Here is a 20,358-nt window from a genome sequence, read left to right as displayed (position 1 = left end):
CATAAAGAAAGGGAAAAATGCCATCATGTAAATTGCATGCCTCTTCCTTCCTTTACGTTCTCAAGGCTATACCATGTTCTCTCTAGTAGACCACTGGGAAGTGAAAATGGAGAAGGAAAAGGAGGGAAAGGTAAAACATGATTTTTAAACACACACACATAAAAACACACATACCCACACTTCAAGTGGCCTGAGCCTATCACAGAACTCCTGACCAAAATCCTACCCTCCCACCCACCCCCCACACATACCCTATCCCATCCCCCCCATCCCGTGTCATTGCTATGTATCGCATCCACACAGCAAAATCCCTATCCCCTCCCCGATTATATAAAAAAACTAGACAGATAACTTACTTTCTTTAAATTATTTTTAAAAAGTCTTTTAAAAGATTTTGACATTTAAATACTTCCTCTCCTCTGACAAAGAAAAGTTTCTACAATTGTTTGATAAAATCTCTGTTTTTCAGTTCTGGCAAGAGGGAAGTTATCCATTCCTAGCAACCTAAGTAGGAGGTGGAGAGGCCAAGAATACAGAAAGTGTTCTTAATCCTTCACAGCTTCAACACAGTCCCACCTCTCTAATACCAGTAAAAACTATAATAAAATAGTTAGATTTCTGAGGCAGTAAGATATAATAACCAAGGCCCTTTACCACCCTCCTATCTACTTATCATCAATTTATTCCCTAGTTCAGGTGACATATTTCATAAGGGAAGCCATTTTCTTAGACCAGTAGTTTAAAAAAAAAAAATGTTTTTTTAAAGAAGTTTTTTTCTCCTTTCTTTTTTTTCTTTTTTACTTAGGAAGGGGTGGGAGTGGTGGAGGAGGTTCTGATGGTAGAGGTGGTGGCCGTGGTTTGTCTGTATTGCCAGATCTGGAGGAAATTCCACCAGCCCGTGGATTCAGATATTCACCATAAGAATGAACAAATTCAAATGCAGGGGGCTGAGTGGGCTGAACACCCTGGGCACTGAGCAAAGAGTGAAGCATATTCACAGTATCTTGATAGTCTATTGCCTGGGTTGTGTTGTGGCCATTGGCTCCAGTGGGGCCTTTATCCAGTTTCATATGAGGAACTCGAGTTTTACAGCTGGGCTGTGAGAAAGGAAGGCCACTTGTGTCTGAGCTATGCCCAGGCAACTGGGCCACTGTAGGAAGAGGAGGAAAGGAGAAATTTATGGAAGAAGATTTAGTACTCTTGGCAATCTTGGCTGGATGATCAAAAGCTGCTCCCCCAGTCTCTTCAGGGGGGCCCCTTTTACGAGCAGAACTGGAAGAGGAGAAAGAACTAGACAAACCATAGGTTTTGTGTGCTAAGATACTTGTCTGGCTACCATGTTTTGGATCACCTGGACGTTTGTTCCCAGTGCCAGCTGGAATCTGTGAGTGCGAGTGCTTGTGTGAGTGGTGATTGTGATGATGATGATGATTTGATGGATGAGTCTTGTGCTTTTCTTTGTGCTCTCGGCTCTTAGTAACACTGTCATCTGCAGAATTGTGCTTGTCAGCTGCAGTATGGACTTTAATGCGCATTTTTATCTCTTCGGGTTTTGAAGAGGCTGCTTTATCTCCACCTGCCACTGGGATTCGCATTTTGAGAGCTGTTTTGTCAGCCTTTTCCATAAAGGGCCGCTCAGGGTTTTCTGAACCTTCTATGGGCATTTTCAGAATGACAGAAGAATGGCTATCATGGTGAGACAGCAGATTTTGGGCAGCATATGCATACTGTGACTTCACATTGGCCTCCATGTTCTCCAACTGCCTCTTCTGAGCAGCCAACTCTTCTGCGTGCTTTGCACGGTATTCTTTCAGTGATACTTTGGCTGATGGTACACTCCTACTACTCTGCTTCTGGGGAATAAATGCATTAGAACCATCCTGTTGCAAGGAATGATCAACTCCCATAAGACCTAAATTCTCACTAGTCCGATGACCCTGAGCAGGTTCCAGTTTAAAAGGAGGTTGGGAGGACAGCCAACGCTCACCCTGCAACATCTCCACACTGCTTAAGTTGCTGGATGACTCCTCAGTGGTTGGAAGGGAAGGCACTGCACTTGTGGTAGAAGACGCTGACATGCTCATTAAACCTGCAATCGTTGTGTCTGAAGAGCTCTGGGAAATCATATTGAGGATTGTCTGTTCTGAAGTGTTTTCATCTGCTCCTCGGTCATCTGCTTTTGTTTTCTTGGCAGCCTGGCACGCCTAGAATGAAGCAAATGACATATCTTCACTTCAGGTAATCTATTAAATGGAAAAACACTGAAATAGGTAGATTGTGCTTGCTGTGACACTGGAGACTACCCTAACATTAGATCCAGTGACTATTTCCATCAGGAGAAGCAAGATTTTTAAATGTTTAATTAAGTTGAACTTAAACATTTGAAAATGGATAGAGGCGATATTAGCACTATAGTAAGTATAACTAATAGTGCTTAACTGTGAGTGAATGTGGTTGAAAGGGGTGGTTTAGAATCATGTACGTTACCAGAAGGAAAGCTAGCGATGAAAACATGGAAATGTATAATGCAGTGAATCTTCTGGTGGATAATACAAATGTAAAAAACTTCTTACATGAATGAGAAGAAATGTATGACACTTTTATAAGGAGTTAATAATACAGGGGTATCTGGGAGAAAAATGTACCTATTGCAAACTAAGGACTATAACTAACATTAACATCTTAATAGTCATTCATCAACAGTAACAATGTATCACACCAATACCAAGGGTAATAGGGGGCATAAGAAGTATATGATATTTTGGGTTTTCCTTTATATTTTTATTTTATCTCATTATTATTATTATTTTTGGAGTAATGAAAATGTTCTAAAATTGATTGTGGTGATGACTGCAAAACCATATGATGATACTGGGAGCCACTAATGATATACCTTGGATGGACTGCATGGTATATGGATATATCTCAATAAAATTGCACTAAAAAATAAAAAACTTAAAAAAATATATACCAATGTAACAAGGCAACATAAACAAACAAAAAAAAGTGTGCTTATATAAAAATCATTCACAAACATTTGTCTTCTTATGACTCCTCACAATTGCAGTTAGTCCATAAGCACCTTCTAAGAATTTTGGTGGGATTTAATATGAAAATAGAAGATGAAGATAGAACAGAAATGCTCTCAAGCCTCCTTCCAACACCAGACTTCTCAGAGGCAAACTCATTTTCTACACCTCACTCAACTCAGGAGAATGAAATCAAGCTTGTCAGTCTAGGAGTTATAAGAAATGAAGGGGAATATTTTTTAACAAACTTCTGACATCAGAAAAAGTAATAATTAATTATACATAAGACTGAAAAACTTCAGACTGTAATCTATATAAAACAAAATTCTAAAAGCCATTTTAAAAAGTAGGTAATATCAAAGACAAAATTATGGTACCAGCTCTAACCTTGAAATTCTCTATCTTGCCTCTACCAGAAGCCAATGATTCAGAGAAGCCACTTTCTTCCCCTAACAGTCTCCACATAGAAAATACTCAGCCAATGGTGGTGACCAAATGACCATATCACAAGAGTTGCACAACACAAAGAAAATCCTGCTATCAACTACACCCACTGGCTTTCGGGCCAGTATCCAAGCTATGACTTTGAAGCCATGATTATTGCATAACCATAAAAAGGGAAATTCCAAACCAACTTAGGCTACATTTCTGATTCTGTCATATTCACTGGTGCAGATGAAAGAAGAAACTGATTTTGTTCCACAAGCTGACAGCAATTAATTCTTACCCTCCAATTCCGAATGCGTTTCAGCCTGTTGGGAGTTTTCTCCAGAATCTGCAGAAATTCATGTGTCAGTTCTACAAACAAAATAAAAAATTGAAGAAAGACTGAGAGAGGCAGAAGTAATGAAAGAAGAATAACCTCAACTAACTCACTATTTCCATCTGAATCAAGTCACCTTCAGCCATACATGTGACAGTTCAAGAGCAAGTACTTTTCAGGTCCCTTACTCTAAAACTTACCATCTAAAAGTTCCAAGGTCACAGTGGCGTCAACATACTCCCACCAGTGTTTCCCGTCAGTCGAGACTGGGATCTCCCAGTTGGACCACTTGCAAGCCAGATGAATGCAGACACAGGCCACCACAGGAGGCGTGTACTGCAGGCTAAATGTGGTCAAATGCAGGCTGACATCAGAGGGAAGGAAACAGAGTGTCATGAGCTCTCAATTCTGAACCCAAAGCTAAAACTCTCCATTATTTAAAAAAAAAATTTTTAAGTTTAAAAAAACACTGGAGAGCAAGAAGGGCAAGAAATATCCAGTGCTATGATCTAGCACTCAATATAATGTTCTTCTACTAACCCACCTGCTCAGGTAACAACATTTCCAAATATTTCTTGACTATACATCATTCAATTCACACACTGACCAGGGACCAAAAAGAAAAAAGAAAAAAAAAAAAAAAAATGAGTGGGCATACATCACCCAGCAGGTAACTGGGGTGTTTAAAAGTATTCAGTTTTTTTAAAACAACGGTCTGTTATCCTGAGAATAAGCTCAGAATTTAAGGAAATTATCTAAAAATGATCTTGACTCTTGCTAATCATAGCTCAGCTCTATTTAAAATAATAAAAAGACAATCACTCCCTCAAGTGTAAATATGCTTGATTAATGGTTTATTTCAAAAATTTCCCATATCAGGCTATGAAAACAAATTTTTTAATCCTGACACTAATTAGGAGGTTATCTTGGTTTCCATGATCAACTGATACATTAGAGATGAGAGGAGGCAAAACATTTGGTATTACAAGTTATGTATTAACACTTTATTTAAGAAAGGGGAGAGGAAGAAAAAATATTGCAACTCTTTACACAGAAAAGTACCTGTATGTTTGAGGGCAAGGGAAGAAAAAGGAATCTTTTAAAATGTCATAATTATTGCAGAGTCCTCTGAATTAGATTTCCAGTCACTGTCAATGAGCCCTAAATTAAAGTAGATTTTCAGAACTGTGTACTTGGATATTTTAAAGCAAACTAACAAATACAGAATCAGTACTAAATAATTACATCATCTTGGCAAATTAAAAAGCATCATGGAAATTTAAAGTACAGCATGAAAACTACACAGAAAAGTCAACATTTTACAAGAGAATTGTCTATAACACATTGAATCAAAAATCATTTCCATGCCTAGGTCTTTGGGTCCAAGTTTACAAGAGCCAGACCTGACATCTTCTTTCCATATACCCCTCAAAAGGTTATAATTCCAACCAAAGAAAAGTTCTATACAAAAATAAAGAGGAAAAAATTTAAATATAAACCTGTTGGTTGCCATGAAGTAAGAAGTCTGTGCTAAGTCCTTGCTTGCTAAAAAAAAAGGGGGGAGGAGGGGGTTGTTAGTTTCATTCATTCTTAACAAATATTTAGAAAGCACTTAATATTTGCAAGGTACTGAGAATACACTGGTAAATGAAGCAGATATGATTCCTGACCACTTGATATTTACATTCTACCAAAAGAAACAGATTAACAATTTTTTATTATTATATTAATAATTATGCTGCTTCCAGACCTACAGATTCAAGCCTTATTCTGCAGGCCAGTTATCTGGAATACCTATGCAAATGCAATTCCTAGGTATCCTCCCTAGAGTTTGATTCAATATGTTTGGAGAAAGGTACAAGCATTTTTCACAAGTAAACCAAAGATTCTGATGCGAGGAGAAACACTGAGAAAACTGAGCTAGGGAATGAACTAATTGGAAGGCAAGCTCTGAATCCAGAAGGCCTTGATATATTTAGGAAAAGTGACTTTTACCGAAAAAAATTTAAGTTTTTAATTGAGTGGTCTATGATACAATCCCCAAATCATCAAATAATTCATAAATTATTTAATATAGAAAAACCACATTCCTCCTTCAAAATTTTATCTTCCTTATGAATTTGGTCTTTTCAATATTAGCATATGTCAATCTCTACTTAATCCTATCCTTGCTCAATGTAAATCTTTAATGCTTTCAAATATAAAGAAGAATTTGAAAAAACTTGGGGACTTTTCAGATGAAACACACATCAATGAAAGGTAAAATAAGGCCAATTATAAGTTTGGTGCACAAAACTATAAAAGGCACTTAAATGTACAATGGTGTCCAGATGTTCTTGATACTACTATTTAAACACAAAAGGAACTGGGATTCAATCAATTATAGCTACTAAAGTTAAATTAGAAGAAAGAAAAGTAATGTCAAAGTATTGTCAGGACTATCCGACAATCTTTTATTGGAAAGGGATTCAAATAAAATTCTAGATGATCCTCTGGGTGGCCTTTGAAAAAGAAGAGTCTAGGACAACCAACCCTAGAATCAAAATAAGGTCACCCACTCCCAAGACATCCTTAAAATTGCTTAGATACTTATGCCTTTGTGACTTTCCAAATCTGCCCCCAGCTTTGACAAATATCCTCAAGAGGCTAACTATCTTTAATGGAGATCATCTAAAAGCATTCATTATAAGAACTCAATGGAAAGAACCACTCATTTTGATTAAGCAAGGTAAGTTTTCAATTTAATTCTTGTCCAAAGCAACTGGGTTATGTTGCTATGCAAATCAAAGCCTCTAAATGGTAAAACAATTTAAGATAGCCACCTCTAATTGTGATTCCTCACCTCGAACAAGTTGAGTGCACTTTACCACATGTGTATGCGGGTGATCAATTGTTAGTTCAAAGCCTTTAAAAAAAAAAAAAAAGGAACTGATTAAAAAGTTAAAAATACTCAAGACATTTTATACTTATTTATCTGTGTCATTATTAAAGATCTCTCTTATTCCTTTCTCCCACAACTGCTATTAGGGGCTAAAAGAGTCACACAAAGTAGGCATCATAATCTCAAGATACATTATCTCCACCACTACGTTATTTTTTAGCAAAAGGTCCCACACTAAGATAATAAAGCTAATATAGTCTCAAGACCTTCAGGAACCAATAATCTCTGAACACAAAACACTTTATGAGGAACAAAAGAACCTAATAGACCCTAATATAAGGTTGGAAGAAGCAATCACTCAAAGTGATAACTACCTTCTAAACTTTAACCTTGGGAGGAAAAAAAAAAAAACATTTTATTCCTCTTTTATCTCATTTTTTTTTTTCATCATCTCAATTGCAACAAGTATTGATTATTTTATCCAACCTCAAGTGGCCTTTAGCAAAATTATTTAGTGGAAAATGAGTGTGTTTATAAAAATTGTTTTTGAATAAGTTTCCCTGAGATATAAGTAAAGAAATTAGATCTTACTGGTCTCCAATTAAAATAATAATGATCTATTCCATCCAAAAAATATCACTGCTCCCGAAATACGGTTTCCCTGGAGATTATTTAAAGAACACAGAAATTAAATTTAGAGATACTTTGAAGAACTTATTGTGTTTATACATGCATAATAAAATAGATGTTTAATAAAACATAGTTGTACCAATAACTTTCCAACAAAACTGATGAAACCCTCCTTTATCTAGAGAAGAGAAAAATGATAGTCCAAAAGAACAAGAAAAAAATTATTTTCCGTATTTGCTAAGCTCTTAAAGGCAGTCTGCTGAAAATAACAATAGGTAACAGAACAACATCAGTTGCCCATACAACTGCTACAGCTTGAGTTCCTCCATCTCTACTCTGCATTCATACACGCTGGTCATTAATTTTAAAAACAGACCATAAAAATCTATTAAAGGAAAATATTCTTTAGTTTCTCTCATTATTTACTAGAATGTAAAAAAAACTTTAAAAGGTATTAAGGTTAAAACCTTAACAAATCCCAGGGATGAGCCTGGTCCTGGCATCATGGAATTGACAATGCCTTCTTGACCAAAAAGAGGAAAAGAAAGGTAACAAAATAAGGTTTCAGTGGCTGAAAGATTTCAATAGAGTTGAGAAGTCATTCTGGGGGTTACTAAGATGCAAGCTTCAGCCAGATATTACAAATTGCCATGATATGTCAAGTCCCAGCCAACAGTATTCCTGAAAACCCTAAAGAAAACTCAGGGCTCTAAGACTCTATAAAAGTTTTACTTATTAAGTTTATTTTCCAGAAACGTAAAACCTCCAGATCTTTCCTATGCCAGGTAAGCCCTGAAACTTCGAGGTACTAGTCTCTCCCAGAGCATCAACAAATTGCATTCCCCTACCCCATAATGTCAACACCCTTTTCAACATGAAGAAGTTAAAATGGTCATTGCCCAAATATCCCTGAAGACTGAGAAAATGATCAAATGAGAGGGAGGAGTTTTAGCAGAGAACTTAGGACTTAACAAATGATTGTGACTACTAAACCATTACACAGTTATTTCTTTTTAGTTTCTAGTGTATTAGAACAGCCAGAAGGAAATACCCGAAATTGTGGAACTGTAATCCACACTATACTTTGAAATTTGCTCTATAACTACATGTTAAACTATATTTTAAAATTTATCACTTCTCAGTATATATATTTCACAATAAAAAACGTTTAAAGAAAAAACCTTAAAACGGTTTTTTGTACACTTTGAAGGACTTGTACACTTTGAAGGACTGTATGTTATGTAAATACACCTCAATAAAACTGCATTTAAAAAAAAAAAAACCATGAACCTCACAATAGAAAAATATGCTAATTGATATTTCAAAAGTCAGCTATACCTGCACTCTATCTGTGGTATAGGTCTGGATTAAAACCCTCAGCTCTAAAACCTCTAAAGTCCAGAAACAAATGGCAACTTAGCAGAAACCTTCCCAAAGGAATTTCTTCCTGTTTCCTATTTCACAAATCTTCAAATCATACCATTATATTACATATATAATTTTTTAAAAGTTTTGAAAGAAAATAAACATACCTAAAGTCTGCAGAATTGTGCTTTCTAATATCACCAGATCTTGAACTTGTTGTAGGTAAGCCTACAGGTAAGAAGATAGAAAAATTACTCCCCAAAAAAGCACAAAAAATTTTACTCCTCCAGTACAAGAACCAAAGATTTGTTCATTTTGAGACTGATATTTTAGGTTTTAAAATTCATGTGATTTAGATACAAGAAAATTAAAAATACATCTTTTTCCAACAAATATATCAACATACTTGCAGAGCCTTCCAGCAGTACTGTAGGCATTTAATTGGTCTGTCAAACATTTGACTCCTGTTAAACCTTCCCCTAAATGCTGTATTTCTAAAAAGTAATAGAAGAGTTCAAAGGAAAAGGGATAACCCCTCCAAAATCCTGAGATCTGTGCTGGCCAATACTGTAGCCACTAGCCACATGTAGTTAATTAAGCACTTGAAATGTAGCTAACCTGAGATGAGCTGTAAATGTGAAAAAAAAAAGAAAAAAAAAAAAAAACTATACACACTCAATTCTGAAGACTTAGTTCCAAAAAAAAAAGTAAAATACTTCATTAATAACTTTATGATATAGATTACAAGCTAAAATAAGATTTTAGATAGGCTGGGTTAAACAAAGACATTATTAAAATTAATTTCACTTTTTTTTTTTTAATGATGCTATTTAATGCAATTTAAGTGTTAAAAAATTTTTAATTACACGTAGTTCCCATTATGTTTCTACTGAACAGCACTGGTCAGGAGTTACTCTACAGTTCTTAATTTTCTATTTAACTTTATGACCTCGAATAAGTCCTTATTAATGTCAGTTCCCCTTTCCATATAATAAAGAAAGCATCTTCTAATCATCGCATAAGGACTAGAGCCTTAGGTGAGAAACTTTAAATACTGTTTTCAAGAAAGAAAAAAAAGGTGGTTACCAAAAAATAAATACATAAAAATAATGGGTATTTTTTTTAATTCAAGTCTATGGACCAATTGCATTTACTAGTCTCAGACCAAGATAAAGTCCAATGTAGTCAATCTTTTCAAGTGCTACTGGTGCAGCCCAAAGAGAAAATAAAGGAAGTCAACACACTGATAGTCAAAATACATAGTTCATTTAATTAGGGAGAGCCAGTAGCAAAAACAAAAACAAAACCCAAAAAAACCTTTCTCCAGTATGATAAGCAGAAAACACACAATTCCATTATCTATCAGATAAAGGATGACATGCATTCACTGCAAGAGACTGATAAAATCTAGTAACAGAAATAAGTCTAATTTTTCTCCAAGCATTTACAAATGTCAGACCTCTCTCAATTTTTCACAACTCATCTCTCCAATTACTGACTTCTAAAGCCAGGAGGGTTTCCCTTCTTTAAGAAAATCAAGGAAGGAAGGAAAGGAAAGGAAAGGAAAAAAAAAAAAAACCTATGTGCACATGCATAGGAAAAACGTCTGTTAAGAATAAATATACCAAACTGTAATCTGCAATATCTTCCCAGGAGTAGGAGGGGAGATGAACTTTAATTTTTATTTTAAATATTTCTTAAGTATTTACGTTCTTTTATAATGAATATATATAACTTTTGTTATTTCTTAAAAAGTTAAAAAAAAAAAATAGTGACATGATTCATTTTTTAAAGGATCCAGAACAAAAGTTTATATTTAAGAATGTTCTTTATAATATTTATAGTGATAAATAGCTATAAATTATCTATGCATCTTAAGGGAGGCTGGTTAAATCTATATATACATAAGATGAAATACTATCTAGACATTTTTAAAAAGCAGAAGATGGAAAAATATTTGAGATACAGTAAGTGAAAAAAAACATGCAAAACACATGCATGTATATCTATTCATAGAAAAGAAGCTAGAAATAACAGTGGTTCACTGCTGGTAATACATTTTATTCTTTGTTTTCCTGCATTTTCCAATTTCACTAAAATAAACACAAACTTTTGCCATAAAATTTTAGGATTTTTTTTTTGTACAGAAAAACAAAAACTGAAATGCTCCTTTAAGAGTCCCCTTCAGGCTTCAGTAAATCAAAGCTATCAAACTAAATTATAATCAAAATAAAGAAAGAAAAATAGATGTGTAATTAACCCCATACCTCACTTCTAGTATCAGGAAGTGATTCCTGTGGATGGAGACAAGCATGTGCTACTTTGATGACGTGTTCCAATTTTTTTGGCTGCTCCTCTACTTTAGCTGCTAGAAACAAGGCTGCTGGAGCCACGGACTGGATGGAGAGAAAATAAAATATATCATATTTACAATTTATTTCTAGATCAAGGTAGATCTAAAAAAAGCTACATCTCAAATCAAGTTCCTTGCTTGCCTCAACTTCATTACCTCGTTTATGCTTTTTCACATACTTATGTCTTCCCCTCTCCTCTCAACCATTAATCTACATTCACTTCTGAGCAACAGTCCTTCAACAAACTATCTTTTATTAAAAATTGTCTATACGAGACGTTACTAGATGTTAAGTAGACGGTTTTCTATTTTAAATGAGATTCTTTATGGAATTCATATCAAATCACTATGCTTAAATTAAGGAAAAAAAAAGCGATTACAATGAAATGTCCAGAATAGGCAAATCCATAGAGATAAAAACGTAGATCAGTGATTGCCAGGAGCCAGGGTGGTTAGGGGAGGAGGGTAGTGACTGCTAATACGTATGGCGTTCTTTCAGGGGTGAGGAAAATGTTCTGGAATTAAGGTAACGGTGATGGATGTACAACTTTGTAAATATACTAAAAACCACTGAATTGTACACTTTAAAAGGGTGAATTTTATGGTACATGAATTATATCTCAATTACATATGCATATTTACCACAAATATAAAAAACATAAAGCACAGTATTATACTCAAGAAGTTATTCATAGAAGACAACAGGAAACAAAAAACAACTCAATCTCATATACAACTAAGCCACAGACACTAAACAATATAAAAGATTAGAGTAATATGACATAAATGTAGCCTGGTAATCTAGGAAACCTCAGGAATGTTTCTTGAATGTTAAGAATAATTACAATTAGTCAAAGATGTCAGTGGCAAGAGCTAGAATTTACTAGGAGAAAACAGATGCAATAAACAATTTTACAAAATTTAAACATCCATTTCACTTTACTGAATAGAACCAACAATTCTAATACTTATTTGTATCCTTGCTGTACCTATGTTACACCATTCTACAACAGATTTTATGTCAAAAATTCAATTCAATTCACAGTAACAATTTTCTTCCTTCACATTTGTTTCAGTCGTACTTGGAGCTTGTATTTGAAAATGCTACATATATATATTCCTTAGGATAAGCAAAGCAGGGCCAGAGGAAATTGGGCCTGAATAAAGGCATCGGGGATCTGTGCATGAGGTACAATGTTTTGAACAGTAAATTGAGTAGTTAATGATACAGATAATAGGATATGGAAACATCAAAGATTTTTAAGAAGAGTGACACTAAAGATTTTAGAAAATACATAAAGTTCAAGAAATATTTACGAAGATTAATCTGGTAGAAGGAGGGACCAGAAGGAGAAAGGAAGGATGGACTACATTAAAAATTAATTTTTAAAAAAGAAAAAATTTTAATAACCTAGGCATAAGAAAATAAAAGTCCAGTGTAGGCACTGTCAGTAGAAATAAAGGAAAAAAGAAACACAGACATCGCTTTGGAAAACACACAAGGCTTCACTAGACACGCGTATATATATCCGCAAGCAGAAAAAAATTCTAATAGGATATACACCAAAATGTTAACAGGATTATCTCTGGATATCCTATCTTGCTAACATTTTAGATATATAAAGTAATATATCTTGAAACACTTCAAAAATGTGGGTGTATAGAGAAATCTTCATTTTCTCCTTTATATCCTGTGTTTTAATTTTATGATAATGAAAATATGTATTCATAGGGGAAAAATTAACAGGACTTCTATAACTAAATGGACAAGTCAAAGACAACACTAAGGTTTTAAGCTGACAAATTTGCCTTCAAGGAGCTAAAAATGTATTTGAAAGAACTAAACCAAAACATGGTATACAAACAATGGGCAAAAGGCAAAATAAAATCTCATTAAGTCAAACACTGCAAGAGATAAAATTTCAGTGTAATTTTTGTGCAGTCAACCAAACAAATACTCAATGTCCCCCATGGAATCACTTGCCAAGTTGGCTTATCAAAAGCATTTTCTCATCAAAGGCAGTTTCTCTCTACAAGGAATTCTTATACCAGTTAAGAATACAACATTTCTCCATTTTAAAAAAACAATAATAAAGCCAATTAATATTTATTGACTGTATGCTATGTGCAGGCACTTGTTTAATTAATTCATTTAAATCCTGTCAACTACTCTAAGAGGTAGGCATTACTGACTCCACAGAGATGAAAAAACTGAGGCCCAAAGCCACATATGTACCTAGGAAACAGTAAAGCAAGTCTCCAAATCCAGACATGTCTGACTCCAGAGCCCATACTCTTAACCATTAAGCTTGGCCTCTTAAGAATCAACTAATGAGAGCGAAGTACGACCCAGTCAAATTTGCTAGGCATCTCTGCACAATATATATACACACAGCCCAACTACCAGTTCACCACTACTACTTTTATATGCCCCTACTTGAAAACATTTAAGACAGTCCATACAGAAATTCAGTAAATGAGACTGAATTTCTTTTCAAAAAGAGAGTAAAACCAAAGCCAGAATTATGTCCACTAAAGATATAGTCTATTTCAATCAAAAGGCAAGGGCTCTACCTTCCAGGATATTGGAACTATATCTTGATTTGAGTAGTGTTTACATATATATAATTCAAAAAATATTCTAGTTGTACACTTCAGATTTTGTATCCTTTACTGTATGTATGCTATACTGCAACAAAAAATTTAAAAAAAAAAAAAAGCAAGAGCTCTAGGTTCCAAACACTATAAACAATCAGAAACAACAAAATGAGAAATTCATACCACCTGATATACATCTCTAAATACCTCAAGAACTCATACAAATAAGAAATCAGAACAATATCAAGAGGCAAAGAGCATCTTTGATCAACCAATTTTCAGTCAATTCTTCAATTTTGTAAGAACAATGACCAATATGGCATAAGAAGCTCAACTTCACTAATTGAAGAAATGTAAATTAAGAAAATAATTAATTTACCACTGTAACCTAGCACTTGACAAATAGAACTCAATAAATATTTCTTGAAATAATTAATATTTGTTGGTTGGTGATGGCATAGAAAAAAGGACTCTCTCTACACTGCTGGAAACAATGTATATTGGTGTAATCTTTCATAGAGTAAATTGACACCACAAAATTTTTTAAGTTTAAACATCCTTGGACCCAGCAATTCCACCTAGAATTTATTATATTAAAATATTCATATAAGAGCACTATATGCGTACAAGAAATCCCAATGTAATATTATTTAAAATAATAATAACCAGAAACAACCTAAATATCAACCAATAGGGAGCTTTTTAATAACTTATGGTACTACATAAAGAATACTACTTAAAATAATAAGAAACATGAAAAATGTCCAAAATATACTGTTAAAATGACAAAGGCAACTTGCATAATAGTAGTACAGTATGACATGATTTTTATAGAAATACATCATTGTTAGTATATGCACAGAAAAATGTCTTGGATGCTATATGCCAAAAAATATTTTTGTTTATAAATGGTTACTTCTAGAGAATGAGATTCCAGAGGCGCTTTCACTTCTACATTATACATTTCTATATTATTTAAATTTTACCATGAACATATTTTTCTTTGTAATAAGAAAAATAACATTTAAAATGCATGGGGATTTACCCACAGGAGTTGAAACTGTACATCCAAGAAAAACCTGCACATAAATGTTTATAATAGCTTTATTCATAATTGCCAAAATTGGAGGCAACCAAGATGCCCTTCAATGAACATATTCTGTGGTACATTTTCTAGTGATGAAAAGAAACAAACTCTCAAGCACAAAAACACAGAGGGACCTTAATTGCATATTGCTAATGAAAGATGCCAGTATGAAAAAGCTACATACTGTATCATTCCAACCATATGACATTCAGGAAAAGTAAAAACATAAGAGGTGGCACAGGCAAGGGGGGAGGGTGAACAGGATTAAAAGGTGAAGCACAGGGCATTTTTAGAGAAGTGAAGCTATTCAGTATATTATTCTATATACCTTATACATGACTCTTGAGAGCATTTGTCAAAACCCAAAGAACCATATAACACCAAGAGTGAATCCTAATGCAAACTAAAGACTTTAGTTACTAATGTCTCAATATTGGTTCAACTGCAACAAATGTGCCACACTAAGGTAAGATGTTAACAGAGAAAACTGGGTGTGGGAAGTATATATACCAGAGTTTTCTGTACTTTTTGGGCAATTTTTCTGTAAACCTAAAACTGTTCTAAAAATAATAAAGTTTACTATTTTAAAAATGCTATACTTAAAACACATTTATAAATGGAGAATCCATTATATATTTGTGAATTCTAGAACACTCCAATTAAGTGTTTGCTTCACTTAAAAATTTTTTTGACTAGGAAAAAAAATGCATGGCGGCTTGACAGGACATAAATATATCAATGCTACAACAATGTATTAAGTCCTCTCGAATTTGAATTTGGATTCATCACATCTAAACTCTTAGAACTAATATATTAAAAGGGTGATTTTTTTATATAATTCCAGAATATACCTAAAATCAATCTTCTACAGAGGATAAACGATCACAAATTAAATGCATCACTGGATTTAGAAAAAGGTCAACCGAAAGTTTATGTCTATTCTGAATAATTACCAAATCATATATCCACTCAACAAGTTTCCTGAAGGTAATTTGGAAGACATACAGAAAAATGGGTCTCTGTCCTTGCTAAGCTTAATATACATAGGAAGGAAGATTTAACTTAAAAGGTAAAAGCAGGGGGAAATATTATTAACCTGTTTAGGTATAGGGTACACACTAATTTGAGATTTATTTTGTCCAGATTCCACATGTATATTGTATACTACATATAGTTCTTATTGTAGAATACCTTCAGAATTTGCAGGACAGCTGTGCCAGTTTGAATGTATTATGTTCCCCCAAACACCAATATCTTTGATGTAATCTTGTGTGGGCAGACCTATCAGTATTAATTAGATTGTAATTCTTTGAGTGTTTCCATGGAGATGTGCCCCCCAACTGTGGGTGATGACTCTGATTGGATAATTTCCATAGAGGTGTTGGCCTGCCCATTCAGGGTGGATCTAAATTAAATCACTGGAGCCATATAAATGAGCTGACAAACAGAAGGAACTGAGTACAGCTGAGAGTGACGTTTTGAAGAGGAGCTACAGCCAAGAGGGACACTCTGAAGAACGCACAGGAGCTGAGAGAGTAGCTGCAGATGAGAGACAGTCTGAAGACGGCTGTTGAAAGCAGACTTTTACTTTGGAGAAGCTAAGAAAGGACAAACACCCCAAGAACAACGAAGAATGACATTTTTGAGGAGCTGAAGCCTAGAGAGGAACGTACTGGGAGAAAGCCATTTTGAAACCAGAACTCCGGAGCAGACACCAGCCACGTGCCTTCCCAGCTAACAGAGGTTTTCCGGATGCCACTGGCCATCTTGCAGTGAAGGTACCCAATTGTTGATGCGTTACCTTGGACACTTTATGACCTTAAGACTGTAACTGTGTAACCAAATAAACCCCCTTTTATAAAAGCCTATCCATTTTTGGTGTTTTGCATTCTGGCAGCATTAGCAAACTAGAACAACACCTATACATTATGCATTTCCTGTTCAAATTTCTCTTTCGTCCACTACCTTCCATTCTGGCTCTCAGATAGCTTACACTGGGTGCTAAAATGCTTAGTCTTCCCTTAATAAGGGTTTGCTCCTTGCAATCAAGAGGTATGGAATGGCAAGAGGAAGGGGGGATCTAAGCTGACTGGATACTCAGCAAAAATCAGGAATAATTAATTCACAAATTCAAAGGGCTGCCTGTGCAATTCCTCCCATACCCATTCTACCAATATCTTGCATTACAGAAGCTATACCTAGCTTCACAGATTCACATCCTAAAAATAAGTCAACACTTAGAATCATTCACAAGAAGATAGCACCTTATAAAAAAATTATACTTACATTTCGATGAAACTGTGTAAAGGACTGAATCATGTAGAATCGATGCATGTATACTATAGCAGTATTGATAGTCAATTGTGAGCTGAAGTATTCAAGTTAAAGCCCAAAAACAGGCAGACAGACAGCAAGTCCCCAAAATATAACCTTTATCTCCTCCCAAACAGACCATATAGTCAAGCATATTAGATGCTCCAACATGAAAATCTTATTTACCTCTCCAAATTAAAGAGCAGATCTGTTTTCTTCCACCAAATTACTAACGGCCAATTGACACTGAACGATGTCTTACACAAAATAGGTACTCAATACAAATTTGTTGAATGAATAAACAAATGAGTTTCTCAGGAAGTCTGGAGCAAGATGGGATATAAACAAAACTACATATGATCTAAACCTTTCTGTCACTTGCCTACTACAATGGTGATCCATTAGCTCAGGATATTTCTTTAACATGATTTACAAGGCCCTCCCAGATCTGGCCCCTGGAAACCTCTCCTCTGTGTCCCTCAACTTCTAAGCTACAGCAATTACCATTTCAGTTCCTACAGTCTCTGCCAAGAAGCCTTCTCACGTGGTAGAAACACTGTGAAATCGTTTGCCACTCATTCATCTTTACTGAAAGGAAAACTTTTTAAGTGCATTACTTCTAAAAACCTCAGAAGGCAATGCTGGGTAGACAGATGATACAGTCCCATCATGGGAACAACTTTAAAAACAACACACATACAAAAAGAATGCACTGAAGCAAAATTTCAAACAAAAAGACAACTCATTACTGACTGAATGCTTGGGATGCAAACTGGATATCTGCAATAATAAAGAGGACACCTCTTTCGATAAGAACACAATCTTAGGACCCAAAAATTACCGTCAGCATCACATTATTTCATGGAAGCTGCAACCCAAGAATAATTTTTCATATGCACAGAGAAGAACCTATATTAGCTTTCTCTGCCACAAAGTTTATTTTCTGACAAACAAAAACACGTGGAAAAGATCATAAAATACATCATCTTTGAGAAATGAAGAAAACAAATACACATTAGCACTTTGAGTAATTTAAGAACCCAATACTTTGTAAATGATTTTTAAAAACATTAGATCTTAGGTATACATTCCTACAAATGTAAGCTGATGCCATTCCTTCCTATAAAATGCTATAAAACACTAAAAAGCTGGCATTTGATTGTCTGAGTGCCAAGCACTGTGCTGAAACAAATGCAAGTTATCACCCCATTTTACAGAGAGAAAACCAAGAATCTGACAGGTTACTGAAACAGCTAGAAAATGAGACGACCTGAATTTGAATGTAAGCTGCTGGAGGCATTAGTTCCAGGCCACCCTATAAAGACTTTCAGGTTGTGAACTTCTCAAAACTCTTTGCACCCTAGGTTTGGGAGGCTGCCATCAAAACAGTGAAACTTCTATCAGATGCCTTGGGTGTAGCGGAAAAACAAAATCTCAAAGTCGCCAAAGCAGGAGGTCAGAACACGCTGAAGAGGAACTACCAAGGGCTGGTTAAAACACAAAGCCAGGAAGGATACGAATTCCTAGCGAGATTGGCGGCACGCGTGAGCGAGCGGGAAATTAACTCCGCCTCGCTTCCCCAGCGCGAACACTGAATTTCAGCCCTCTCATTCGTGGACTCTCCCACCTAGACATTCAGCTTCTGCCCACCCTCTTCCCCCTTCCGTGCCTGACAGGGCCTCAGGCCTGGACGCCGGAGTATGGCGGGACCCACTCCAAGGCCGAAGGCCTAGGCCGCAAGGATACACGTTAAGACGTTGTCCCATGTCCTGGAGTAGATTGGCCGCCTGCTGGCGATAGGAAAGTTCTTTATCTGGGTCCAGGCCAAAACGACGGGATGGGCTATTTTCCAGCTGTTCTCGAGTAAAATACCACCGTTTGTTGTTGCTCTTCCTCTCTCCCTCCATAGTGCTTCAACCAGAAGGCAGCGGCAGAGGCTGCAAGCCCTTCCCAGCGTCACCTAAGCGGCGACACACATCCGCTGTGTGGAGGCAACTGCGACGTGACGAACTTCCGCTAAGGGTCGACAGCTAGGTTGTGACACGCTTCCGCCGTCGAGTGACAGTCAAAGGGTCTACTTCCGGAATGGACCTCTAGACACCCTGTAGCAGAATTAACAGCCAGTAGATGACCAGGAAAGACTTGGGTCTAGGACGCAGGCGCCAATCATGTGACCTTTGGGACGAAGGGTGGGGTTAGGAGTTCTGGTTCCGAAAAAAAAAAAAAAAAACACACATCTCTTCCCGCGAGAACTCGGTTGAGTATTCGCGCCCGGGATAAGCCGGCCCCGTAACAGTTGTGGCGGGATCAGACGTATACCTACGTACCCCTGGGCGGCTCCTTAGAGAACTTGCTTTCTGGCGGACAGGAAGATATAAAGTGGAGCAGACGGTAATAAAGAGTAAATAGGTGAGGCAGTCAAAAACTGAAACAATAATCAAAGAGAATAGCCCTGTCGTATATTGAAACATAAAGTACCTGGAAGGCTCTTCTTCCTTTTTTGGTAGCAATGTAAAATAATACAACACATCTTAAAAACCGCTTTAGCCGAAAGCTAAGAAACATTCTAATCGGCACAACCTCAAGAGTTAGTAATGTTTTAGTTTCTGTTTTGCAAAACGGGTAAACTAAGGCTGCCTGGAACGCTTCCACCACCACCACACCGCACAAGCACAAATTTTCAAGTTCCTGCTCTTTGTCAAGATGTATCAGCTTCATGGCTTGATAGCTCTTCGATCCTCTGTGCCTCTTCTATAAAATGGAAATGAGAAGATTAAATACGTTAAAAACCACTTATGATAATACCTGGCACACAGGAAACATTCCATAGATGTTGTTATCATTAATACTGAAGTATTTATTACACTGTATTGAAATTATTTGAGGGAAGGATCATGCCTTTTTAATATTTGTATTCCCAGCATCTAAGTAGTACAACCCTATAGTTAATAAAGCTTTGTCAAAAAAAATGCTCACAACTCCCTGCAGTAAACGGAGGCTCGAGGATATTAAGTAGTTTGCCCTACACCACACCGTTAATAAGTGCAAATTTTTAAATCAAGCCTAATTCCATAGTTCTTTCCATTCTGGCAAACTGCCTCTTGTACTACTACTTTTCTAGAACCATATTCAACTTACCTTGATTAAATTTGTATAGTGTTAGAATCCTTTGTCTTGTTTTTATATTATTTTGGGTTTTGTCATTTCTAGACATGTCTGATGTTACTCAGTATGTTTGATTATAATTCATTCTCGGAAGTATTTCTTTCCATTTCAAGACCCCTCTGCCATATACTGTCTACCATTAGTGTTAGCTCCATTTTACTTCGGAGAAATTGA

At 35.8% G+C, this 20,358-nt stretch overlaps 1 protein-coding gene across 3 annotated transcripts; it reads right to left on the bottom strand.

Moving 5' to 3' along the window:
* Positions 1 to 275: 275 nt before the first annotated feature.
* On the bottom strand, positions 276 to 19,140 carry CCNT1 (cyclin T1). Of its 3 annotated transcripts, XM_037847545.1 has the most exons (9): positions 18,766 to 19,140; positions 16,993 to 17,074; positions 10,936 to 11,064; positions 8,836 to 8,896; positions 6,635 to 6,697; positions 5,292 to 5,337; positions 3,993 to 4,156; positions 3,757 to 3,827; positions 276 to 2,204 (listed from the first exon to the last, which is right to left on the bottom strand). In XM_037847545.1, the coding sequence occupies exons 1-9, from the start codon at positions 18,924 to 18,926 to the stop codon at positions 798 to 800; spliced, it is 2,184 nt and encodes a 727-aa protein (XP_037703473.1). In that variant the 5' UTR covers positions 18,927 to 19,140; the 3' UTR covers positions 276 to 797. The 3 variants fall into 3 exon arrangements, 2 of the variants coding, with proteins under 2 accessions (XP_037703473.1, XP_037703474.1); XR_005218504.1 differs by lacking the exon at positions 3,993 to 4,156 and having other exon boundaries at positions 2,066 to 2,204; XM_037847546.1 differs by lacking the exons at positions 276 to 2,204; positions 3,757 to 3,827; positions 3,993 to 4,156 and adding an exon at positions 4,215 to 4,953.
* Between the last annotated feature and the right edge of the window lie 1,218 nt (positions 19,141 to 20,358).

Source organism: Choloepus didactylus, chromosome 8 (genome assembly GCF_015220235.1).
Source record: "Choloepus didactylus isolate mChoDid1 chromosome 8, mChoDid1.pri, whole genome shotgun sequence".
NCBI lineage: Eukaryota > Metazoa > Chordata > Mammalia > Pilosa > Megalonychidae > Choloepus > Choloepus didactylus.
Note: the sequence above shows the minus strand (reverse complement) of the source record. Positions and strands in the feature narration are given on the sequence as shown.